General features: G+C 39.7%; 1 protein-coding gene and 1 pseudogene across 1 annotated transcript in view; one reads left to right on the forward strand and one right to left on the reverse strand.

The window, feature by feature from the left end:
• Positions 1 to 475: 475 nt before the first annotated feature.
• Positions 476 to 19,064, reverse strand: part of LOC138096211 (zinc finger protein 160-like) — a 36,297-nt gene continuing 17,708 nt past the window's right edge. The window contains exons 5-7 of the mRNA XM_068992300.1: positions 15,291 to 15,417; positions 2,220 to 2,740; positions 476 to 2,135 (exon numbers count right to left, since the gene is read on the reverse strand). Of these exons, the coding sequence (XP_068848401.1) occupies positions 1,080 to 2,135; positions 2,220 to 2,740; positions 15,291 to 15,417 (1,704 nt within the window). The 3' untranslated portion in view covers positions 476 to 1,079. The remainder of the gene's footprint in view (positions 2,136 to 2,219; positions 2,741 to 15,290; positions 15,418 to 19,064) is intronic.
• On the forward strand, positions 16,251 to 16,647 carry LOC138096120 (ATP synthase F(0) complex subunit C2, mitochondrial pseudogene; annotated as a pseudogene).

Genomic DNA, 19,064 nt, shown 5'->3' on the forward strand with positions numbered 1-19,064 from the left:
CTGTGGGAAAAGAACATTTCTTGCACACAAGGATGTTTCTCTGATTCCTCAAAAGGAACAGACCCTGGGACAAAACGGATTCTAAGTTGATAAGGAAGTTCCCCAAAACAAAGTCTTAGCTGCAGTAAATAAGTCAAGGTAAAGGTTATTTTGCCCTGCGCCTGCGCACTGTATAGTCTCTGAATCATAGTGCTTGGCAGCTTGCCCTGTAGGTCGTTGTGCAAGGGATATAAAATAAAGCAGCTGTAAGAAGCAAGTGTTAAAATATAAAGATTCAAACCACTCTGCAGTGTTGGTGTTTCATTCCGTCGCCGACAGTTGGTCCCTTCATCTCATTGATTCCTTCCCAGAGACCATTGTGAAATGCATGTAGCAAATGCATTTGATCAATGTATTACCAAAGCCAAGCTCTTAGAGCTCACCACACAACACGCCAATAAACTGAGAGACTACTTGTTGGACAAGGAATAGTGACTTTATTCAGAAAGCCAGGAGACCAAAAAGATGGCGGACTACTGTCCCAAAGAATCATCTTTGCTGAGGCAGAATTCGGGGTTCTTTTACACGAAAAGATCTCTATAGCTTCTCTTCAAATATGGACTTACTGCAGTTGCTGAGTACCTGAACTAAAGTCATCAGAGAATACATAGAGTGAAAAAGGTAAAGGATTTGCCACAACACTGAGTCTGGGAAGTATGGCTCCACTATGTTCCTATCTTGTGACTTTTGGGTAAGATCCCTGCCACACACATTACATTGCTGTGTGTTTTCTCCAGGATAAATACTCTGATACTACTGGTGAGATGTGAGGATAGGGTATTTTTTTTTTTTTAACTTTTGTGAAATTGGTGAGCAATCTTTCTAGAATGAATTCATGTTCTAAAGACCTGACTAATAAATACATATATATCTGGCTTCTATCCAGTATGAATTTTCTCATGAAGCCTAAGATGTTGCCACACTCATGATATTTGTATGGTTTCTCAGTAGGATGAATTCTCTGAGCAACAGTAGGGTGTGAATTCTGAACTTTGAATTTTGAAGACTTCTACCATATACCACATTCACATGAGTTTCTCTCATGTATGGATTTTCTGATGTTTAGTGAGTCCTGAGACCTGAGTAAAGGATTTTCCACACTTGAAACATTTGAAAGGTTTCTCTATGTGTATTCTCCGATGTCTTTTAAGGTGTGAATTTCGACTGAAGAACTTGCCACACTCATTACATCTGAAAGGTCTCTCTCCAGCATGAATTCTCCAGTGATGTTGAAGATGTGATTTTTGACCAAAGACTTTTCCACACTCATCACATTTGAAAGGTTTCTCTATATGTATTCTCTGATGTTTTTGAAGGTGTGAATTTCGACTGAAGAACTTGCCACACTTATTACATCTGAAAGGACTCTCTCCAGTATGAATTCTCCTGTGACGTTGAAGATGAGGTTTTCGACCAAAGACTTTCCCGCACTCATCACATTTGTAAGGTTTCTCACCAGTATGGACTTTCTGATGCATTAAAAGGGTTGACTTTACAGGAAAGGCCTTGCCACACTCATCACACTTGTAAGGTTTCTCTCCAGTATGAATTGTCTGATGCTTTAAAAGGATTGACTTTAGACGAAAGGCACTGCCACACTCATCACATTTGTAAGGTTTCTCACCAGTATGAATTGTCTGATGCTTTATAAGGGTTGACTTTACAGGAAAAGCCTTACCACACTCATCACATTTGTAAGGTTTCTCTCCAGTATGAACTGTTGTCTGATGCCTTAAAAGGGTTGGCTTTAGAGGAAAGGCCTTGCCACACTGATCACATTTGTAAGGTTTCTCACCAGTATGAACTGTCTGATGATTTAAAAGGTTTGACTTTAGACGAAAGGCCTTGCCACACTCATCACATCTGTAAGGTTTCTCTCCAGTATGAACTGTCTGATGACTTACAAGACTTGACTTTAGACGAAAGGCCTTGCCACACTCATCACATCTGTAAGGTTTCTCACCAGTATGAACTGTCTGATGACTTAAAAGGGTTGACTTTACACAAAAGGCCTTGCCGCACTCATCACATTTGTAAGGTTTCTCTCCAGTATGAACTGTCTGATGACTTAAAAGGGTTGACTTTAGGCGAAAGGCCTCGCCACACTCATCACATCTGTAAGGTTTCTCACCAGTATGAACTGTCTGATGACTTAAAAGGGTTGACTTTACATGAAAGGCCTTGCCACACTCATCACATTTGTAAGGTTTTTCCCTCTGTGCTTTGAGTTCTTGTGTTATTCCTGAAGGATTCATAAAATCATTCCCATATATATTAGAAACACTGGTTTGGACACAAGGAGGAATTCTGTGAAGTGGTGAAAATGAGAAACTGTTGTTGACAGAACTCTTAACTTCATTATATTCAGAAATTATTCCACCAGTTTGAAGTATCTGCAGTTTATCCTGAAAGTTAAATCCAAACCTCTTTCCAAAGGGTTTGATGTCTGCATCCTTTCTATCATGTGAATCTCTTCCATCAGGCACATTTCCATTAAGGCTTACAGGTGTCCCTTTGTAATTTCTTTTGTCATCTCTCCCCTGATACTCAAAGTCACACATATTTTCCTGACTTTCCCAAAGATGAAAATGTTTGATTTCACAGCTTTCAGGGCTTCCCAGCATCAGTGTTTGGAATGTTTCTTGTTTACCACTGTTCACTTTGGGTTGTAAATGCTTGATCACATGTGTAGGAGAAATATCTACAAGATAAAAAGAATCATAGGTATCCTGCTCACAATAATTCAGAAATAAATGTTTCATGTTGAATATATATTACACCAAAAGTAATACTTACATCAAGTTATGAAACACCAGAATGATGACCTTAAGCATTTAGAAACACTAAAGGAATAGAATTCTTAAGAAAGCATAACATAAATTCACCGTTAAGGTAGCCTAGTTTTAAAAACCATATGCCAAACACACTCACATTGGACAATCTTTTGCCAACTCTCAGAAACAGAGTGTTTTTCTACCAGGACCCTTAGGAACGTATCAATCAACAGTTGTCTCAAATTGAAATGAAAAATATTACACTATCATTGTATTCTGCAAACTTACTGTACATAAATTCTAAACAATATATTATATATTGTAACATAAATAATCCAAAACCAAGCTTACCCAATTAATAATTAACTTTTCATAATTGGTTGTTTACAATTGAAAACAAATGAAAAATGAAAAATATGACTAAAACAATTTTTTGAAACAGCATAGTTTTCTAAATCTGCTATACAACTACGTACCCAAAAAGAAAAGGCATTTTACAATGTTAACAAGTAGTATGTGTCAGCTGTATTGCAGAATACATGCTCAAAGACCATCATCTGTAAATGACACATAAATTAAGATGTAAAATATTCACCAGTTTTCTAACAGCCAATAAACAATGCAATCCCCACCTATGTTGTTGTTCAGTCGCTCAGTCGTGTTTGCCTCTTTGCGACACTGTGGACTGTAGCACACCGGACTCCTCTGTCCATGGGATTTCCCAGGCAAGAATAGTGGAGTGCGTTGCCATTTCCTTCTCCATGGGATCTTCCTGACTCAGGGATCAAACCTGCTCTTCTGCATTAGCAGGTGAATTCTTTACCACTGAGCCACCAAGGAAGGCTAATCCCTGCTACTGCTGCTAAGTCACTTCAGTCGTGTCCACTCTCTGCGACCCCATAGACGGCAGCCCACTAGGCTCCTCTGTCCCTGGGATTCTCCAGGCAAGAATACTGGAGTGGGTTGCCATTTCCTTCTCCAATGCATGAAAGTGAAAAGTAAAAGTGAAGTCGTTCAGTCTCTTAGTGACGGCATGGACTGCAGCCTACCGGGCTCCTCCATGGGATTTTCCAGGCAGGATTTCCCAAGCAAAAATAGTGGAGTGGGTTGCCATTTCCTTCTCCATGGGATCTTCCTGACTCAGGGATCAAACCTGCATCTTCTGCACTAGCAGCTGAATTCTTTACCACTGAACCACCAAGGAAGGCTAATCTCTAGCCATGCACTATTGTTAATTACCTAGTTTAATGGCACCAAAATATAATAAATAAAAAGTGAGTGCTTTGTGTATTTATTGACTGGGGTCAGAAACAATATTGCTGAAAAATGTTGCAAGTGAAACACATACAAGCTATAATGTAGTTGAGGTTTGACAGAAAACAAAATTCGGTAAAGCCTTCAATTAAAAAATAAATAAAGTTTTAAGAAGATATAATGTAGAGCTAGAACAAATAATTTCACAATTTGCATGGAAATACAAAAAATCTCGAATAGCCAAAGCAATCTTGAAAAAGAAAAATGGAACTGGAGGAATCAACCTGCCTGACTTCAGGCTCTACTACAAAGCCACAGTCATCAAGACAGTAGGTACTGGCACAAAGACAGAAATATAGATCCATAGAACAAAATAGAAAGCCCAGAGATAAATCCACACATCTATGGACACCTTATCTTTGACAAAGGAGGCAAGAATATACAATGGATTAAAGATAATCTCTTTAACAAGTGGTGCTGGGAAAACTGGTCACCACTTGTAAAAGAAAGAAACTAGATCACTTTCTAACACCATACACAAAAATAAACTCAAAATGGATTAAAGATCTCAACGGAAGACCAGAGACTATAAAACTCCTAGAGGAGAAAGTAGGCAAAACACTCTCCGACATACATCACAGTAGGATCCTCTATGACCCACCTCCCAGAATATTGGAAATAATAGCAAAAATAAACAAATGGGACCTAATTAAACTTAAAAGCTTCTGCACAACAAAGGAAACTATAAGCAAGGTGAAAAGACAGCCTTCAGAATGGGAGAAAATAATAGCAAAAGAAGCAACCGACAAACAATCTCAAAAATATACAAGCAACTCCTGCAGCTTAATTCCAGAAAAATAAACGACCCAATCAAAAAATGGGCCAAAGAACTAAATAGACATTTCTCCAAAGAAGATATACAGATGGCTAACAAACACATGAAGAAATGCTCAACATCACTCATTATCAGAGAAATGCAAATCAAAACCACAATGAGGTACCATTTCATGCCAGTCAGAATGACTGCCATCAAAAAGTCTAAAAGCAATAAATGCTGGAGAGGGTGTGGAGAAAAGGGAACCCTCTTACACTGTTGGTGGGAATGCAAACTAGTACAGCCACTTTGGAGAACAGTGTGGAGATTCCTTAAAAAACTGGAAATTGAACTGCCTTATGACCCAGCAATCCCACTGCTGGGCATATACACTGAGGAAACCAGAATTGAAAGAGACACGTGTACCCCAATGTTCACTGCAGCACTGTTTATAATAGCCAGGACATGGAAGCAACCTAGATGTCCATCAGCAGATGAACAGATAAGAAGGCTGTGGTACATATACACAATGGAGTATCACTCAGCCATTAAGAATTCATTTGAATCAGTTCTAATGAGGTGGATGAAACTGAACCCTATTATACAGAGTGAAGTAAGCCAGAAAGAAAAACAATACAATATACTAACGCATATATATGGAATTTGAAAGATGGTAACAATAATCCTGTATGCGAGACAGCAAAAGAGACACAGATGTATAGAACAGGCTTTTGGACTCTGTGGGAGAGGGAAAGGGTGGGATGATTTGGGAGAATGGCATTGAAACATGTATAATATCATATATGAAACGAATCGCCAGTCCAGGTTCGATGCATACTAGATGCTTGGGGCTGGTGCACTGGGATGACCCAGAGAGATGGTACAGGGAGGGAGGAGGGAGGGGGGTTCAAGATGGGGAACACGTGTATACCTGTGGTGGACTCATGTTGATGTATGGCAAAACCAATACAATATTGTAAAGTAATTAACCTCCAATGAAAGTAAATAAATTTATATTAAGAAAAGATATAATGTAGATGAAGTCATATCATAAAGAACATGACAGAATATAGATATTACCTTTTTTAAACAAATAAAATTTGAGTATTTACTATAAAACATGTACTACTGACAGCACTAATTTGCTTTAAAAGGCTTGAGGTAAATTAACATGTTTTTCTCTAATCAGAGAGGGAGACACATCCAATTGGCCCACAAACTGGTAAGAGAACTAGGATATGAATCTGAACCTACTGGGACGACTGAGAATGCTTATTTGTAAACATGACCACCCACCAAATGAACAGACTGCTGCTGCTGCTGCTAAGTCGCTTCAGTCGTGTCCAACTCTGTGCGACCCCACAGACAGCAGCCCACCAGGCTCCCCCATCCCTGGGATTCTCCTGGCAAGAACACTGGAGTGGGTTGCCATTTCCTTCTCCAATGCATGAAAGTGAAAAGTGAAAGTGAAGTCGTTGAGTCTCTTAGTGACCACATGGACTGCAGCCTACCAGGCTCTTCCATTCATGGGATTTTCCAGGCGGGATTTCCCAGGCAAAAATAGTGGAGTGGGTTGCCATTTCCTTCTCCATGGGATCTTCTTGACTTGGGGATCAAACCAACTTGAAAGAAAATATCAAGGAAGATACAAGACAGACGTAGTCTGTTTAACTATTATTCAACCATCCCATCTCAGAATCGGCTGTGAGTTATCATGGATGCACAGAGTGATTTAGGTCATGTCCTGAGAAACATGTTCAATAAATGATCAGAGATTATCTTTACAGTGAGAGTATGTAGAAGGTGGAGGCACCTGATAGGTAAGAATAATGTTTCCAATCATATCAAGGTACTATGTTAGGACTGGTCAGGACTAAGCAAGGGCCTGCGTGGAGCTTAGGGTACACAGGTTTATGTCAGATATCAGCTTGTGACTGCATGTCTCTGTGAAAATAACTGAAAGGGCAAACTAGTATGTTGAACTTAAAAGAAAAGAACCAGTTCAGCAAGTTTATGGGCATTATACTATGGGTATGGGACAGAAACAAGAGAGATTTTAAAAGTGATATATGGAGAAAGCAGAATAATACCTGTTATACTATTTAAAATGTAATGTATCCAACTGTGATTTTGTAACTTACAATGGAATGCTTATATTCAAGAAAAACATACACAATATTCCAGGATATTGTGTAAGAATCTTATTAGCAGAAATCAGAAGGAAAATCCAGGAAAAAGCTATCTAAACCTGGGTTCCTCTGCCAAGTATGATTAACCTCTCTATTGGACATTTATTTCATTTCTTCTTCCACACATGGTCATCTCAAGATCGAGGAGTATCAAAGGAAATGAGGGATTGACACTGACTCCGGAAGACCTTCCCAGTTACAAAAGCCTTTCTGAGGCATCCAAGTCTTTTTTATAGAAAAAGGCTTTATTCTCCTAGGCCTTCCCTGAGTTCAAAAGAGCAGATTCAAACAGTTACTAATACATTAAAGGACATTAAAAGATCATACCACGATCAAGTGGGATTTATTGCAGGGATGCAAGATTTCTCAATATCCACAAGTTAATCACTATGATATACCACAGTAACAGTCAAAGACTAAAACCATATGATCATCAATAGACGCAGAAAAGGTTCTGACAAAATTCAAGTGCCATTTATGACAAAAACCGATCAGAAAGTCAGCACAGATGGACCCTCAGGTGAGTTCAGTTCAGTTCAGTCGCTCAGTCGTGTCCGACTCTTGGTGACCCCATTAATCATAGCACGCCAGGCCTCCCTGTCCATCACCAACTCCCGGAGTTCACTCTGACTCATGTCCATCGAGTCAGTGATGCCATCCAGCCATCTCATCCTCTGTCATTCCCTTCTTCTCCTGCCCCCAATCCCTCCCAGCATCAAAGTCTTTTCCAATGAGTCAACTCTTCGCACGAGATGGCCAAAGTACAGGAGTTTCAGCTTTAGCATCATTCCTTCCAAAGAAATCCCAGGGCTGATCTCCTTCAGAATGGACTCATTGGATCTCCTTGCAGTCCAAGGGACTCTCAAGAGTCTTCTCCAACACCACAGTTCAAAAGCATCAATTCTTTGGCACTCAGTCTTCTTCACAGTCCAACTCTCACATCCATACATGACTACTGGAAAAACCATAGCCTTGACTAGATGTACCTTAGTCAGCAAAGTAATGTCTCTGCTTTTGAATATGCTATCTAGGTTGGTCATAACTTTTCTTCCAAGGAGTAACCGTTTTTTAATTTCATGGCTGCAATCACCATCTGCAGTGATTTTGGAACCCAAAAAAATAAAGTCTGACACTGTTTCCACTGTTTCTCCATCTATTTCCCATGGAGTGATGGGACCAGATGCCATGATCTTCGTTTTCTGAATGTTGAGCTTTAAGCCAACATTTTCACTCTCCTCTTTCACTTTCATCAAGAGACTTTTTAGTTCCTCTTCACTTTCTGCCATAAGGGTGGTGTCATCTGCATATGTGAGGTTATTGATATTTCTCCTGGCAATCTTGATTCCAGCCACCCTACCTCAACATAATTAAGACTGCGTATGTCAAACACACAGCTAACATCATCATACTCAACAGGGAAAAACTGACAGCAATCCCCTTAAGAACATGAATAAGACAAAAATGTTCATTATTGCCACTTTTATTCAACATATTTTTGGAAGTCCTAGCCACAATAATCAGAAAAAAATAAAAAATTAAAAAAAAATATAAAACGAATTCAAGGTTAAAAAAAAAAAGAAGAAGAAGTAAAACTGTCACTATGATGCTACACACAGAAAATCCTGAAGATGCCACCAGATGACTACTAGACCTCATCAATGAATAGAGTAAACTTGCTGGATACAAAATATATAGAAAACTGCTGCATTTCTATACACTAACAGTGATATGTCAGAAAGTGAAATAATGAAACAATCCCATTCACCATCTCAGAGAAAAGAATACAATTCTAAGGAATAAACCTACCTAAAAAGTCAAAAGAACTGTACTCATAAAACTATAAGATGCTGATGACTGATACCAAAGATGACACAAACAGATGGCACAAACATATACCATGTTCTTGGACTGAAAGAAGTAACACTGTCACAATGACCATACTATCAAAGGCAATCTACATAGTCAATGCAACCCTTATCAAATTAACAATGACATATTTCATAAAACAAATACTTAATTTGTACCAAAATACAAAAGACTCTGGTATCTAAAATGATCTTGAGAAAGAAGAACAGAGCTGGAGGAATCATGTTCCCTGAGTTCAGACTATACTACCAACTGACAGTCAACAAGTTGAAAGTGAAATCGCTCAGTCGTGTCCAACTCTTTGTGACCCCATGGACTGTAGACTACTAGGTTCCTCTGTCCATGAAATTTTCCAGGCAAGAACACTGAAGTGGGTTGCCATTTCCTTCTCCAGCAGATCTTCCTGACCCAGGGACTGAACCTGGGTCTCCTGCATTGTAAGCAGATGGCTTTACCATCTGAGCCACCAGGGAAGTGGTATGATGATGGCACAAAACAGAAACACACATCAGTAGAACAGGACAGAAAACCCAGAAATAAACCAATTTACTCAGAGTCAATTATTCTATAACAAAGGAGGAAAGAATATAGAATGAAGAAGTCTCTTTAATAAGTGATGCTGGGATAAATGAACAGTTACATGAAAAAGAATGAAATTACAACATTCTCTAACACCACATACAAGAATAAACTCAAAATGTGTAAAACATCTAAATGCAAGATCAGATACTGTAAAATTCATAGTGGAAAACAAATGCAAAACACTGACATAAATGTCAGCAAAATTTTTTTGAATCTATCTCTTAGAGTCATGGTAATAAAAGCAAAATCAAACAAATGAGACCTAATTAAATTTAAACCCTTCTTGCAAAGCAAAGGAAACCAAAAAAAGAACAAAAATTCAACTTGTGGACTAGGAGCCTAAAAAATATGCAAATGATGCTACCTATCAGGGATTAATTTCCAAAATAAACAAACAGTTCATACAGCTTAATATCAAAACAAACAACCCAAGAAGAAATGGGCAGAAGATCAAAACAGCTATTTCTCCAAAGGAGACAAACAGATGGCAAACAGTCACCTGAAAAGATGTTTGACGTCTCTACTTATGAGAGAAATGCAAATCAAAACCACAAAAATGTATCACCTCACACTGGTCAGAATGATCACCATCAAAAAGTCTACAAACAATAAATGCTTGAGAGGGTGTGGAGAAAAGAGAATCCTCCTACACTGTTGGAAGGAACATAAATTGGTACTGCCACTTTGGAGAATAGCATGGAAATTCCATAAAGAACTAAAAATACAGCTATCACATGAACCAGCAATTCCAACCCTGGGCATATATCCAGAAAGGATGAAAACGAATTCAAAATGATACACGCACCCCAATGTTTTTAGCAGCACTATTTATACCAGCCAAAACACGACAGCAACCTAAATGTTCACTGACAGACAAAGGGATAAAGAATATGTGGTACATATATACAAGGGAATATTGTAAAGTGAAAGTAGCTCAGCCGTGTCCAACTCTTTAAGACCCCATGACCTGCAGCTGCCAGACTCCCCTGTCCATGCAATTCTCCAGGCAAGAACACTGGAGTGGGTTGCCACCTCCACAGCATAAAACACAACGAAGTAACACGTTTTGCAGCAACACAGACAGACTTAGGGAGTATTCTAAGTGAAATCAGACAGAGAAAGACAAATATCATAGGATATTATATGTTGAACTGAAATAAATGATACAAATGAACTTATTCACAAAATAAACTCACCGGAATGAAAAACAAACTTATGGTTACCAAAGGGGATAGCACAGGATGGTGATGGGGGCAGGAAAGGGAGAGATAAATTAGGAGTCTGAATATTTACAAACTAATGTGTATAGAAAATAGATAACAAGAACCAACGATATAGCTCAGGGAACTATATTGAGTATCTTGTAAACCGCTGTAAACCTGAAACACAACATTGTAAATTAACTATACTTAAAAAGTGGAGAAGGAAATGGCAACCCACGCCAGTGTTTTTGCTTGGAGAATCACAGAGACAGAGAAGCCTGGTGGGCTGCCATCTGTGGGGTCGCAGAGAGTCAGACATGGCTGAAGCGACTTGATATGCATGCATGCATGCATTGGAGAAGGAAATGGCAACCCACGCCAGTGTTTTTGCCTGGAGAATCCCAGGGATAGAGGAGCCTGGTGGGCTGCCGTCTGTGGGGTCGCACAGTCAGATACAACTGACGTGACTTAGCAGCAGCAGCAGCAGCAGCAGCAGCAGCATACCTAAAAAGAATGGTTAAAACAAAAACACCTCTTGCGGAGATGTTCAGCAGATGTTTCACAAGGGTGTAAAAACTACTAAATGGGGGAAGCAGTCTATGAAACAAGACATGTTGACAAAACTGAATACCCACCAGCAAAAGAATTTACTTGGAACATTATCTTACACTACAGACAAAAACAAACTCAAAATGGTTCAAAGACCTAAACCTAAGTCCCAAATGTATAAAACTCCTAGAAGTAAACATGCAGGAAATGTTTCTGGAAATTAGACCCACAAATGATTTATCAGATATAACACCAAAAGCACAGGCCACAAAATAAAACCAGATATTAATAAATTGGACTATATCAAAATTATAAACTACTCTGCATTAAAGTGTAGTGAGTTTGAAAATACAACAGTAAAAGAGAAAATATGTGGAAATCATACATCTGATAGTAAGTTGAGTACAAAGAATATATAAAGAATTTTAAGAGGGACTGATCACCAGTTCCACCATAGGGACCATTCCCCAATCAACCATCCAACACATTGCAAATACAAAACAGAAACACTAAGAGTAACACAGAAATTTGAACTCAATGATAAAAAAATACCTACAATGAACAGAACAACAGTGCAGCCAATAGCTTCATAGATATGAGAATGTGAGCTTGGACAAAGTTGTCCTGGGATAAATTCCCATACCATTTACAGAGGCTAAAATATATGGTCCTTGACACATATGAACAGCACTGTCTTGGTGCCCTTGACAGAGTCTCCAAAGCCAGAAAATAACCTGGAAAGATGTATCAGGCTCTCGTGATACTTTCTCTCTCATCATCCTAGAACATACTGATCACTCTACTGGATAGCTTCAAGTGCTGACTTTGTACAGAGCAAGAAATTAACATTAGGAATAGTGTCTCCATCACAGTTTTCTGTTACCTACTAAATCCACTCCACAGAGACTCACCAGAAGCTGCCAACTAAACATAGGTGGATTATCACAGCAAGGAAACCAGATAAAATTTCAGACCCTCAGGAATATATTTCAAGGAAATTGAAGAGGTAAAATGATACAAAGTAAGGAGAATGGAACATCAGGAACAGCTGACATTCCCAGACTGGGTAGAGCAGCACAAGAGTAAAACTAATACAACATGAAGGTCAGACATTACAGCATCTTGAGATGGGACCATGCCCTCTTCCTACAGATGGCAAGCTAAGAGCCCGCGAGATTCACATATGCTCCCCTCATAGGATCTAGGATCAAAAAGACGATCTCTCTACCCACTCTTACATTTTCCTAAGTAACAACTGTAAGAAACGCCGCGGGAAGAAGGAACCACCCCTATGGACTGTTGAACAGGGCCTTTTATTGGGCGGTCGCTCTCGGGCAGAACTCCCGGGGGCGGGTAAGCAAGGGAGCGAGGGGGGTCTGCGAAGCAAAGGGAGTCTGCGGGGTAAAGGGAGTCTGTGGAGTCTGCGAGGTGTGAGGGGTGGGGAAGGGGTTTTATAGCCCGGGCCGGGGCTCCCATATAAGGAAGAAAACGCAGGCTCAGCGGTGATTGGTGTTCAAGGGCTCCGTGTCGGTTCCTGATTGGACGGCGAGGGCTTCGTGTCAGCTCCTGATTGGTCGGCTTGGTTGCCGGCCCGTCTCCGGGGTGTGTCTGCAGCGCCCTCTGCTGGGGCATGTCCCGACATGCCCGGGCATGCCCAGGCATGCCTGACCTTGCCCTGACCTTCATCCTGACCTCGCCCTGACCTTTCAACAACCACAGAGGATCCAATCCACCAACTTGTCCCACTCCTAAACAGAAAAAAAAGCCCTTTTGAGATACTCGTTTTTCTTTATATGTTGTAGTTTTGGCTACTCTTACATCACTCCCTGTTGGGAGCCAGCGTGAGGAACTCCGCCCATGGCAAAGGTCATGAAGCTTGGCATACACAAAGGCGTGATCAAGCCTCAGGAAACCCCGTTCCCGAGTGTCTGCCCCCAAAACCAGAGTACTTTACGGGGAGCTCTCCCCCATAACCATTTCTCTCAGAGAAGGAGTTAACTTGCAGCTCCAGTTAATAAAAATTCCTGGGCGTGATAAGAGTGTTTCAACTTACGCACTCTGGAGGTTCTCTGGCCTGCCTGATCAGGCTCGTCCAGCCGCATGCGATTGTTTACAGCCTCCCAACTGTGAGAGGCACGGGATGTTTTAAAACTTTCTAAACACAGACTCTTTTGAGAAGTTAGAAGATCATTAGTATAGTATTAGTAGGTTGATTAGGAATTATATTGGTGAAGGGTTTTTTCATTTGTCCTGCCAATAATTACTGCTAATTCCCTGCCCTGGGTGTGACAAGGATGTCTCAGGTCAAACCTCTCTGCTGACAGACTAGCTTGTGTGACAGCCTCTCAGCCATAAACAGCACAGAGAGTTTGGAGTATTAGCATAGGGCTTTTTCTCATTGATGAGTCAATAATTGCCGCCAGGCCTCCATATCCTTAGGCACCTGGGAATATATTAATCAATGTATTTGGAATATAGAAAAGGAAATATAGTAGTTTTTTGATGTTAGCAATACTAGACTTTTTGAGTTAATGAATCTTCTCTTTTGTTATAGATCACTGTACTTTGTTATAAATCACTATAAATCACTATGCTATGTAACTTTATCACTATCTTAAGATAAAATAGATCTTAAGGGGAACACTGGTGAAGGGTTTACATTTGTTGAGCCAATACTTGCTGCTAAATCTCCATATTCCTGTCCTTATAATGAATATAACTAGCATATAGGAGAAATAAGTATTAACCTTTAAGATTAATCATGATAAACCTTAGGTTAAGTAAATTTCTTTCTTGATTGTAACTCACTACACCCTCACCCTATAGGAATGCAACTTTATTTGGAGGGTGGCGCCTGATTTAAGAAAAATCACCCCAGGAAAAGCAAGTTTTCTGGTTAACTGACCAGTATCAGAAAGGGCCATAAAATGTCAGCAGACCTCATGGCTAAAAGATGATGAAACTCATAAGACCTTTGTATAATTTTATATGAAGCACCTGATTGTGACAAGGGTCAGGTCTGCTGACCCCCACATGACTCTGTATTCATCCCTATGTATAGCAAAAAGGTATATAAACAAACCTGAAAAATAAAGAAATCAGATCAGTTTCTGGAAAGATTGATTCCCCCGTGTTGTTTCTTTCTTGCTCTCCGCTTTCCTGGCTGAATTACCGTCTGAAATGTGGGTACTCACCAAGCCTGCTAATTCTGCCTGGGCTTCTGAGATCAGACCAGGGAGGCCTCAGTGGCTCCTCTCCTTTGGGAGAATGGAAAGACGCCTGTGGCCTACATAGGGGGTGATTGGTATTCCATGTAAACCAGTAATTCAGCCTCTTTTCTCCACTAATTCTCCTACTACACTGTCTGTTTCTAATCTCCCTCTATATCTGTAATTAAATAAGTTTTTTCCAGGACGCTGACTCCGTCCCCACGTTCGAATCACCCTGGATCCACCAGGGCTGGACCCCGGCAACTCCCCACTGTCCAGAGCTTTTTCTCAGGCTCCAATGTGGAGATAATATTCAGATCAGAAACAGAAATTCTGGGACTCCCCTGGTGATCCAGTGGTTAAGACTCTGCATTTCCAATGCAGGGAGTGCAGGTTTGATCCCTCAGAGAACTAAGATCCCACATGCAGAATGGTGCAGCCAAAAAAAAGTAAACAAGCAAGCGAAAACAAACAAATAGATATTTAGCGTTGTCAGAAGAAAGAAATCTAAAGTGCTGTGGATTTTTTAAAACACTGAGCAAAAGTCAAAAAGAAGAAAATAGGAAATCGGGTGTTTTGGTTTTTTTTTTTAACATTTGCCAGTGAGCTTTGTACATAATTAAGCTCTGGGACAAGCTCAGATATGACATGAAACAGACACAGCATCTGAAGAGGGTCAGTTTAACCTTGTGAGGCTGTGTCATGCCCCAGTCACCAGAAAGACCTCACATGAAAGACCTCAGGGCCTCCCAAGGGGCACACAGGGAAAATGCAGATACCCAAGGGCAGCTCTGGAAGGAAGTCATCCTTACCCAGGGAGAGCAGGTTCCTATAGGTCTCCAGCATCACATCCCTGTACAAGGCCCTCTGAGCAGGATCCAGGAATTCCCACTCCTCCTGAGTGAATTCAATGGCCACGTCCTCAGAGGTCAGTCGTTCCTGAAATGAAACCACATGTCACCAAAAGGGCCATGAAAAGTTCTCATTTTCATGCAAAAGAGAAAGGGCGGTAAGGGGCAAGGATTGACTTGGTTGAAGTATGTGTTCTAACAGATCCATGCAGGGGTATCTGGAGGAACTATGGATCTCTAATTTTAATTTCTTATGCTTTTTGCCAAGACCTTATGAGATTATCCAATTAATATGAGTTTTTCATCATTGTTCAAAATCCATGAAATATATAAAAATAAAGCTCAACACTGTTTTGGCTATACAGAAGTGTCAGACATTATGTTCTACCCAGTGAGCGCAACTCATTATCTCAATGAGGTACAGCATGAGTGGTGTCTTCAGAGATGACAAAGTCCACGGCACTTTTAATGGAAAGGTCAAAATTTTCAGGTATGATGTTGATAACAGCAGCAAGGACCAAAAGTGTCTGAAGGCTTCCTGTTACTCTAAATTACTGTAATATTACTCTAAACATTAAATAAGTACTTTATAGGCAAGAACCTGTCATCAGTATAATAGCTCATTAAAGAACCATCTGTTCCCACCTTACAGAAGAAGACCTGTGTCACAGACACTCTGAGAAACTCGACTCAGATCAAGAAGGTAAGAAATGTTACATGAAGCACCTGAACTCAGAAGCTTGGGCTCAGCAACTGAAGCTTAAGCATCTAACAGTGAAGTAATATCAAGAACATTACAAGTCCTTTGACAGAGGGCTTCTAAAGAAAACTTGAAAGAAGTCCAAGGTGAGCCTCTTCCCTGCCCTCTGTGTTCTCTGCAGGGGGAGCAGCTCTCGGGCCTCAGGCCTTCATCCCTTGAAAATGGACACCTGTGACAAATTAGTCTCTACACCCTCCCTGATTGGGAGAACCTCCCCACTGTTGAGTGATCACTGTCTGCAGTGGTGGTGAAGGGCTGGAGACACTGACCCATGATAGCCACAGCAGCTTGGCAGTCCCAGGTCCCCGGACCATCTCACATTCCTAGCCACAGCTTCCAAACCAGTGCCATTTCAAAGGACTTTGACACAGCAGCCAAGTTCCCTGGAGCTGGAGCTGCCATAGCAGGGGTGGCTGGCTCCAGGGCTGGAAGTGGGACTGTGTTCAGGAGCTTCACCACTGTTATGCCAGGAACCCTTCTCTGAAACAGTAGCTCTTCTACACCACGGGCTTGGCCCTCTCAAAGGCCATGGGGCTCTTTTGGCTGATGGTGGTCTAGCTCATCTTCTTCACGATGTGAAGGAGCTCTTTCCACCTCCCATAGTTCTTTCTCCTGTGTCTGCCCTATATGTTCCCTTTCCTGGAACTCCCCAGGCAGCCTGGGGAAAGTGGTGGGCTCAGGGTTTGACAGAAGGAAAACAAATAAATATTGTATTAATATGACAAAAAAAAAAGTCAAAGGTGAACAATGTGGAATGGCATGAAAGGTCATTACAGACGTGAATACAGAAACACAACTCAGTAATTTACTACTTAAAACACTAACAGGATTGTTTAGAAAATTTCAAGGCCAAAGATTATACTGATAATATAATTTCAACTGAAAAGAAAAGGTGATAGGTAGTTTTTAAATCATGATGTCTTCTATCTAAACCACAGACTTGCACATGCATGCATGCTTATCTATAAAAAATTAACTGACACGAGAGGATTCATCTTTTGACAGATTCCTTGGACAATTTTATATCATCCTTTTATTCACATGTGTTTCAGTATCTTTCAGATGATAAAAATGTATCCTTTGAACTGAGCTGAGTTTGTCAACAGGATTCTATACTAGGCTACCAAAATAAAACTGGTAAAAACATTAAAAAAAAAATACTTGAACTCAATTCATAATAAAATTACCATATACAAAGATACAAATATAATTTTATCCATTTATATTTATATAGCAAGGCATCAATAGAAGCCAAACACTTTCTTTGCTTTTTTTTCCATTAATAAAACAGTGATTTGAAATTAGAAGAGTCATTAGATTATGACCAAAAAAAATTATCACAATAGCAAAGTAAAAAAACTTCTTGGAGAATTAAAAATCATGGCAAAAAATAATATGGAAAAATATATAGTTATTAAGCAAGACTGTCTCAAGGAACATCATGATAGGAAGGAAATGTTCAATATATTCCTTCTGAAATTACAGTGGCATGAAAGGAGCTGTCCAGGGTGCCTGTCTTTCACCACCATACGATGCACAGGAGAAGAGGCCACTAGAAGTAACAGGAGGAAAAACCCAGGGCAGGAGACACAGAGTTTGTCAGAGCTGAAACAGGTAGTACTCACAAACCTAAGGACATGGACAGGTGAAAAGTGAAAGAATGGAAAAAGACAGTCCATCCTAAAGAGAGCAGGGGAGACTGTTATATCAGACAAAATAAACTGAAGGAAAAAAAAAAAGTGCAATGAGATAAATATTGTATAATGATAAAACTGTCAATTTACCAGAAAGCTGTAACAAGTAAAAATATATATACATCTAATATTAGATATCTCAGAAAAATGAAGCAAACATTGAACAGGCATGTACAGCTCACACGGCCCAACAAAAGCATAAAACACATGTATCTCAAGGACACAGAAAACATTCTCTATGAGAGACCACATGTTAGGCCAAAACTAACCATTTTAAGAGACTGATACCATAACAGTATCTTCCCTAACAACAACAAAATAAACACAAGAAAAAAAGAAAATTCCTCACATGTGGACATTAAACAATTCACTCTTACACCACAAATGGGTCTAAGAAAAAAAATCACATGGAAATTTTTAAATACATGGATGAAAATGAAAAGACAACGTTACAAAATTTATAACACAGAGAACACTGTACTAATAAAGTCTGAACTGTAAAATGCTTACAGTAAAAAAAAGAAAAGATCTTAAATCTGAAACCTATTTTTAGACCTCTAGGAAGCAGAAAACAGAAAACAAACTAAACTCAAGTTTAGCAGAAGGAAACATGTAAATAAGAAAGATTAAACCAGACATACAATAGAAAGTAGAAAAATATAAAAATCAACAAACCAAGAGTTGATGTTTTGAAAAAACTGTATAGGAAAACCCCACCTTGACTAAAGAAAAGAGAAAAAAGATTCAAATAACTGAAAACAGATATGAAACAGGAGTGATCACAACTGAGGTCAAAAAGATAAGGAAGTACTATGACCAATAATGCCTATAAATGACAGAATATAGGAGATACTGGCAAATTCTCAGAAACATACAAACTATTTTACTTATTAAGAAATAAAAAAATTGAGAAGTGTTGAAAGTGAAAGTGACAGCCACTCAGTCGTGTCTGACTCTTTGTGACTTCATAGACTGTAGCTCACAAGGCTCCTCTGTCCATGGAATTTCTCCAGACAAGAATACTGAACTAGACAGCCATTCCTTTCTCCAGGGAATCTTCTGACCCAGGGATAGAACCTGGGTCTCCTGCATTGCAGGCAGATTCTTTATGATTTGAGTCACCAGGGAAGCTCATTATAACTAGAGAGATTTAAAAAGTAGTCAGAAACCTTTAAGAAAAATATAGGACCAAATTCTACCAAACATTTACAGAAGAATTACCACTAATACTGCTAATTCTATGGAGCAAGCATGGTTCTAATAGTTTGCTGACTTCCCAAA

This window comes from Capricornis sumatraensis, chromosome 20 (genome assembly GCF_032405125.1).
Source record: "Capricornis sumatraensis isolate serow.1 chromosome 20, serow.2, whole genome shotgun sequence".
Taxonomy (NCBI): Eukaryota; Metazoa; Chordata; class Mammalia; order Artiodactyla; family Bovidae; genus Capricornis; species Capricornis sumatraensis.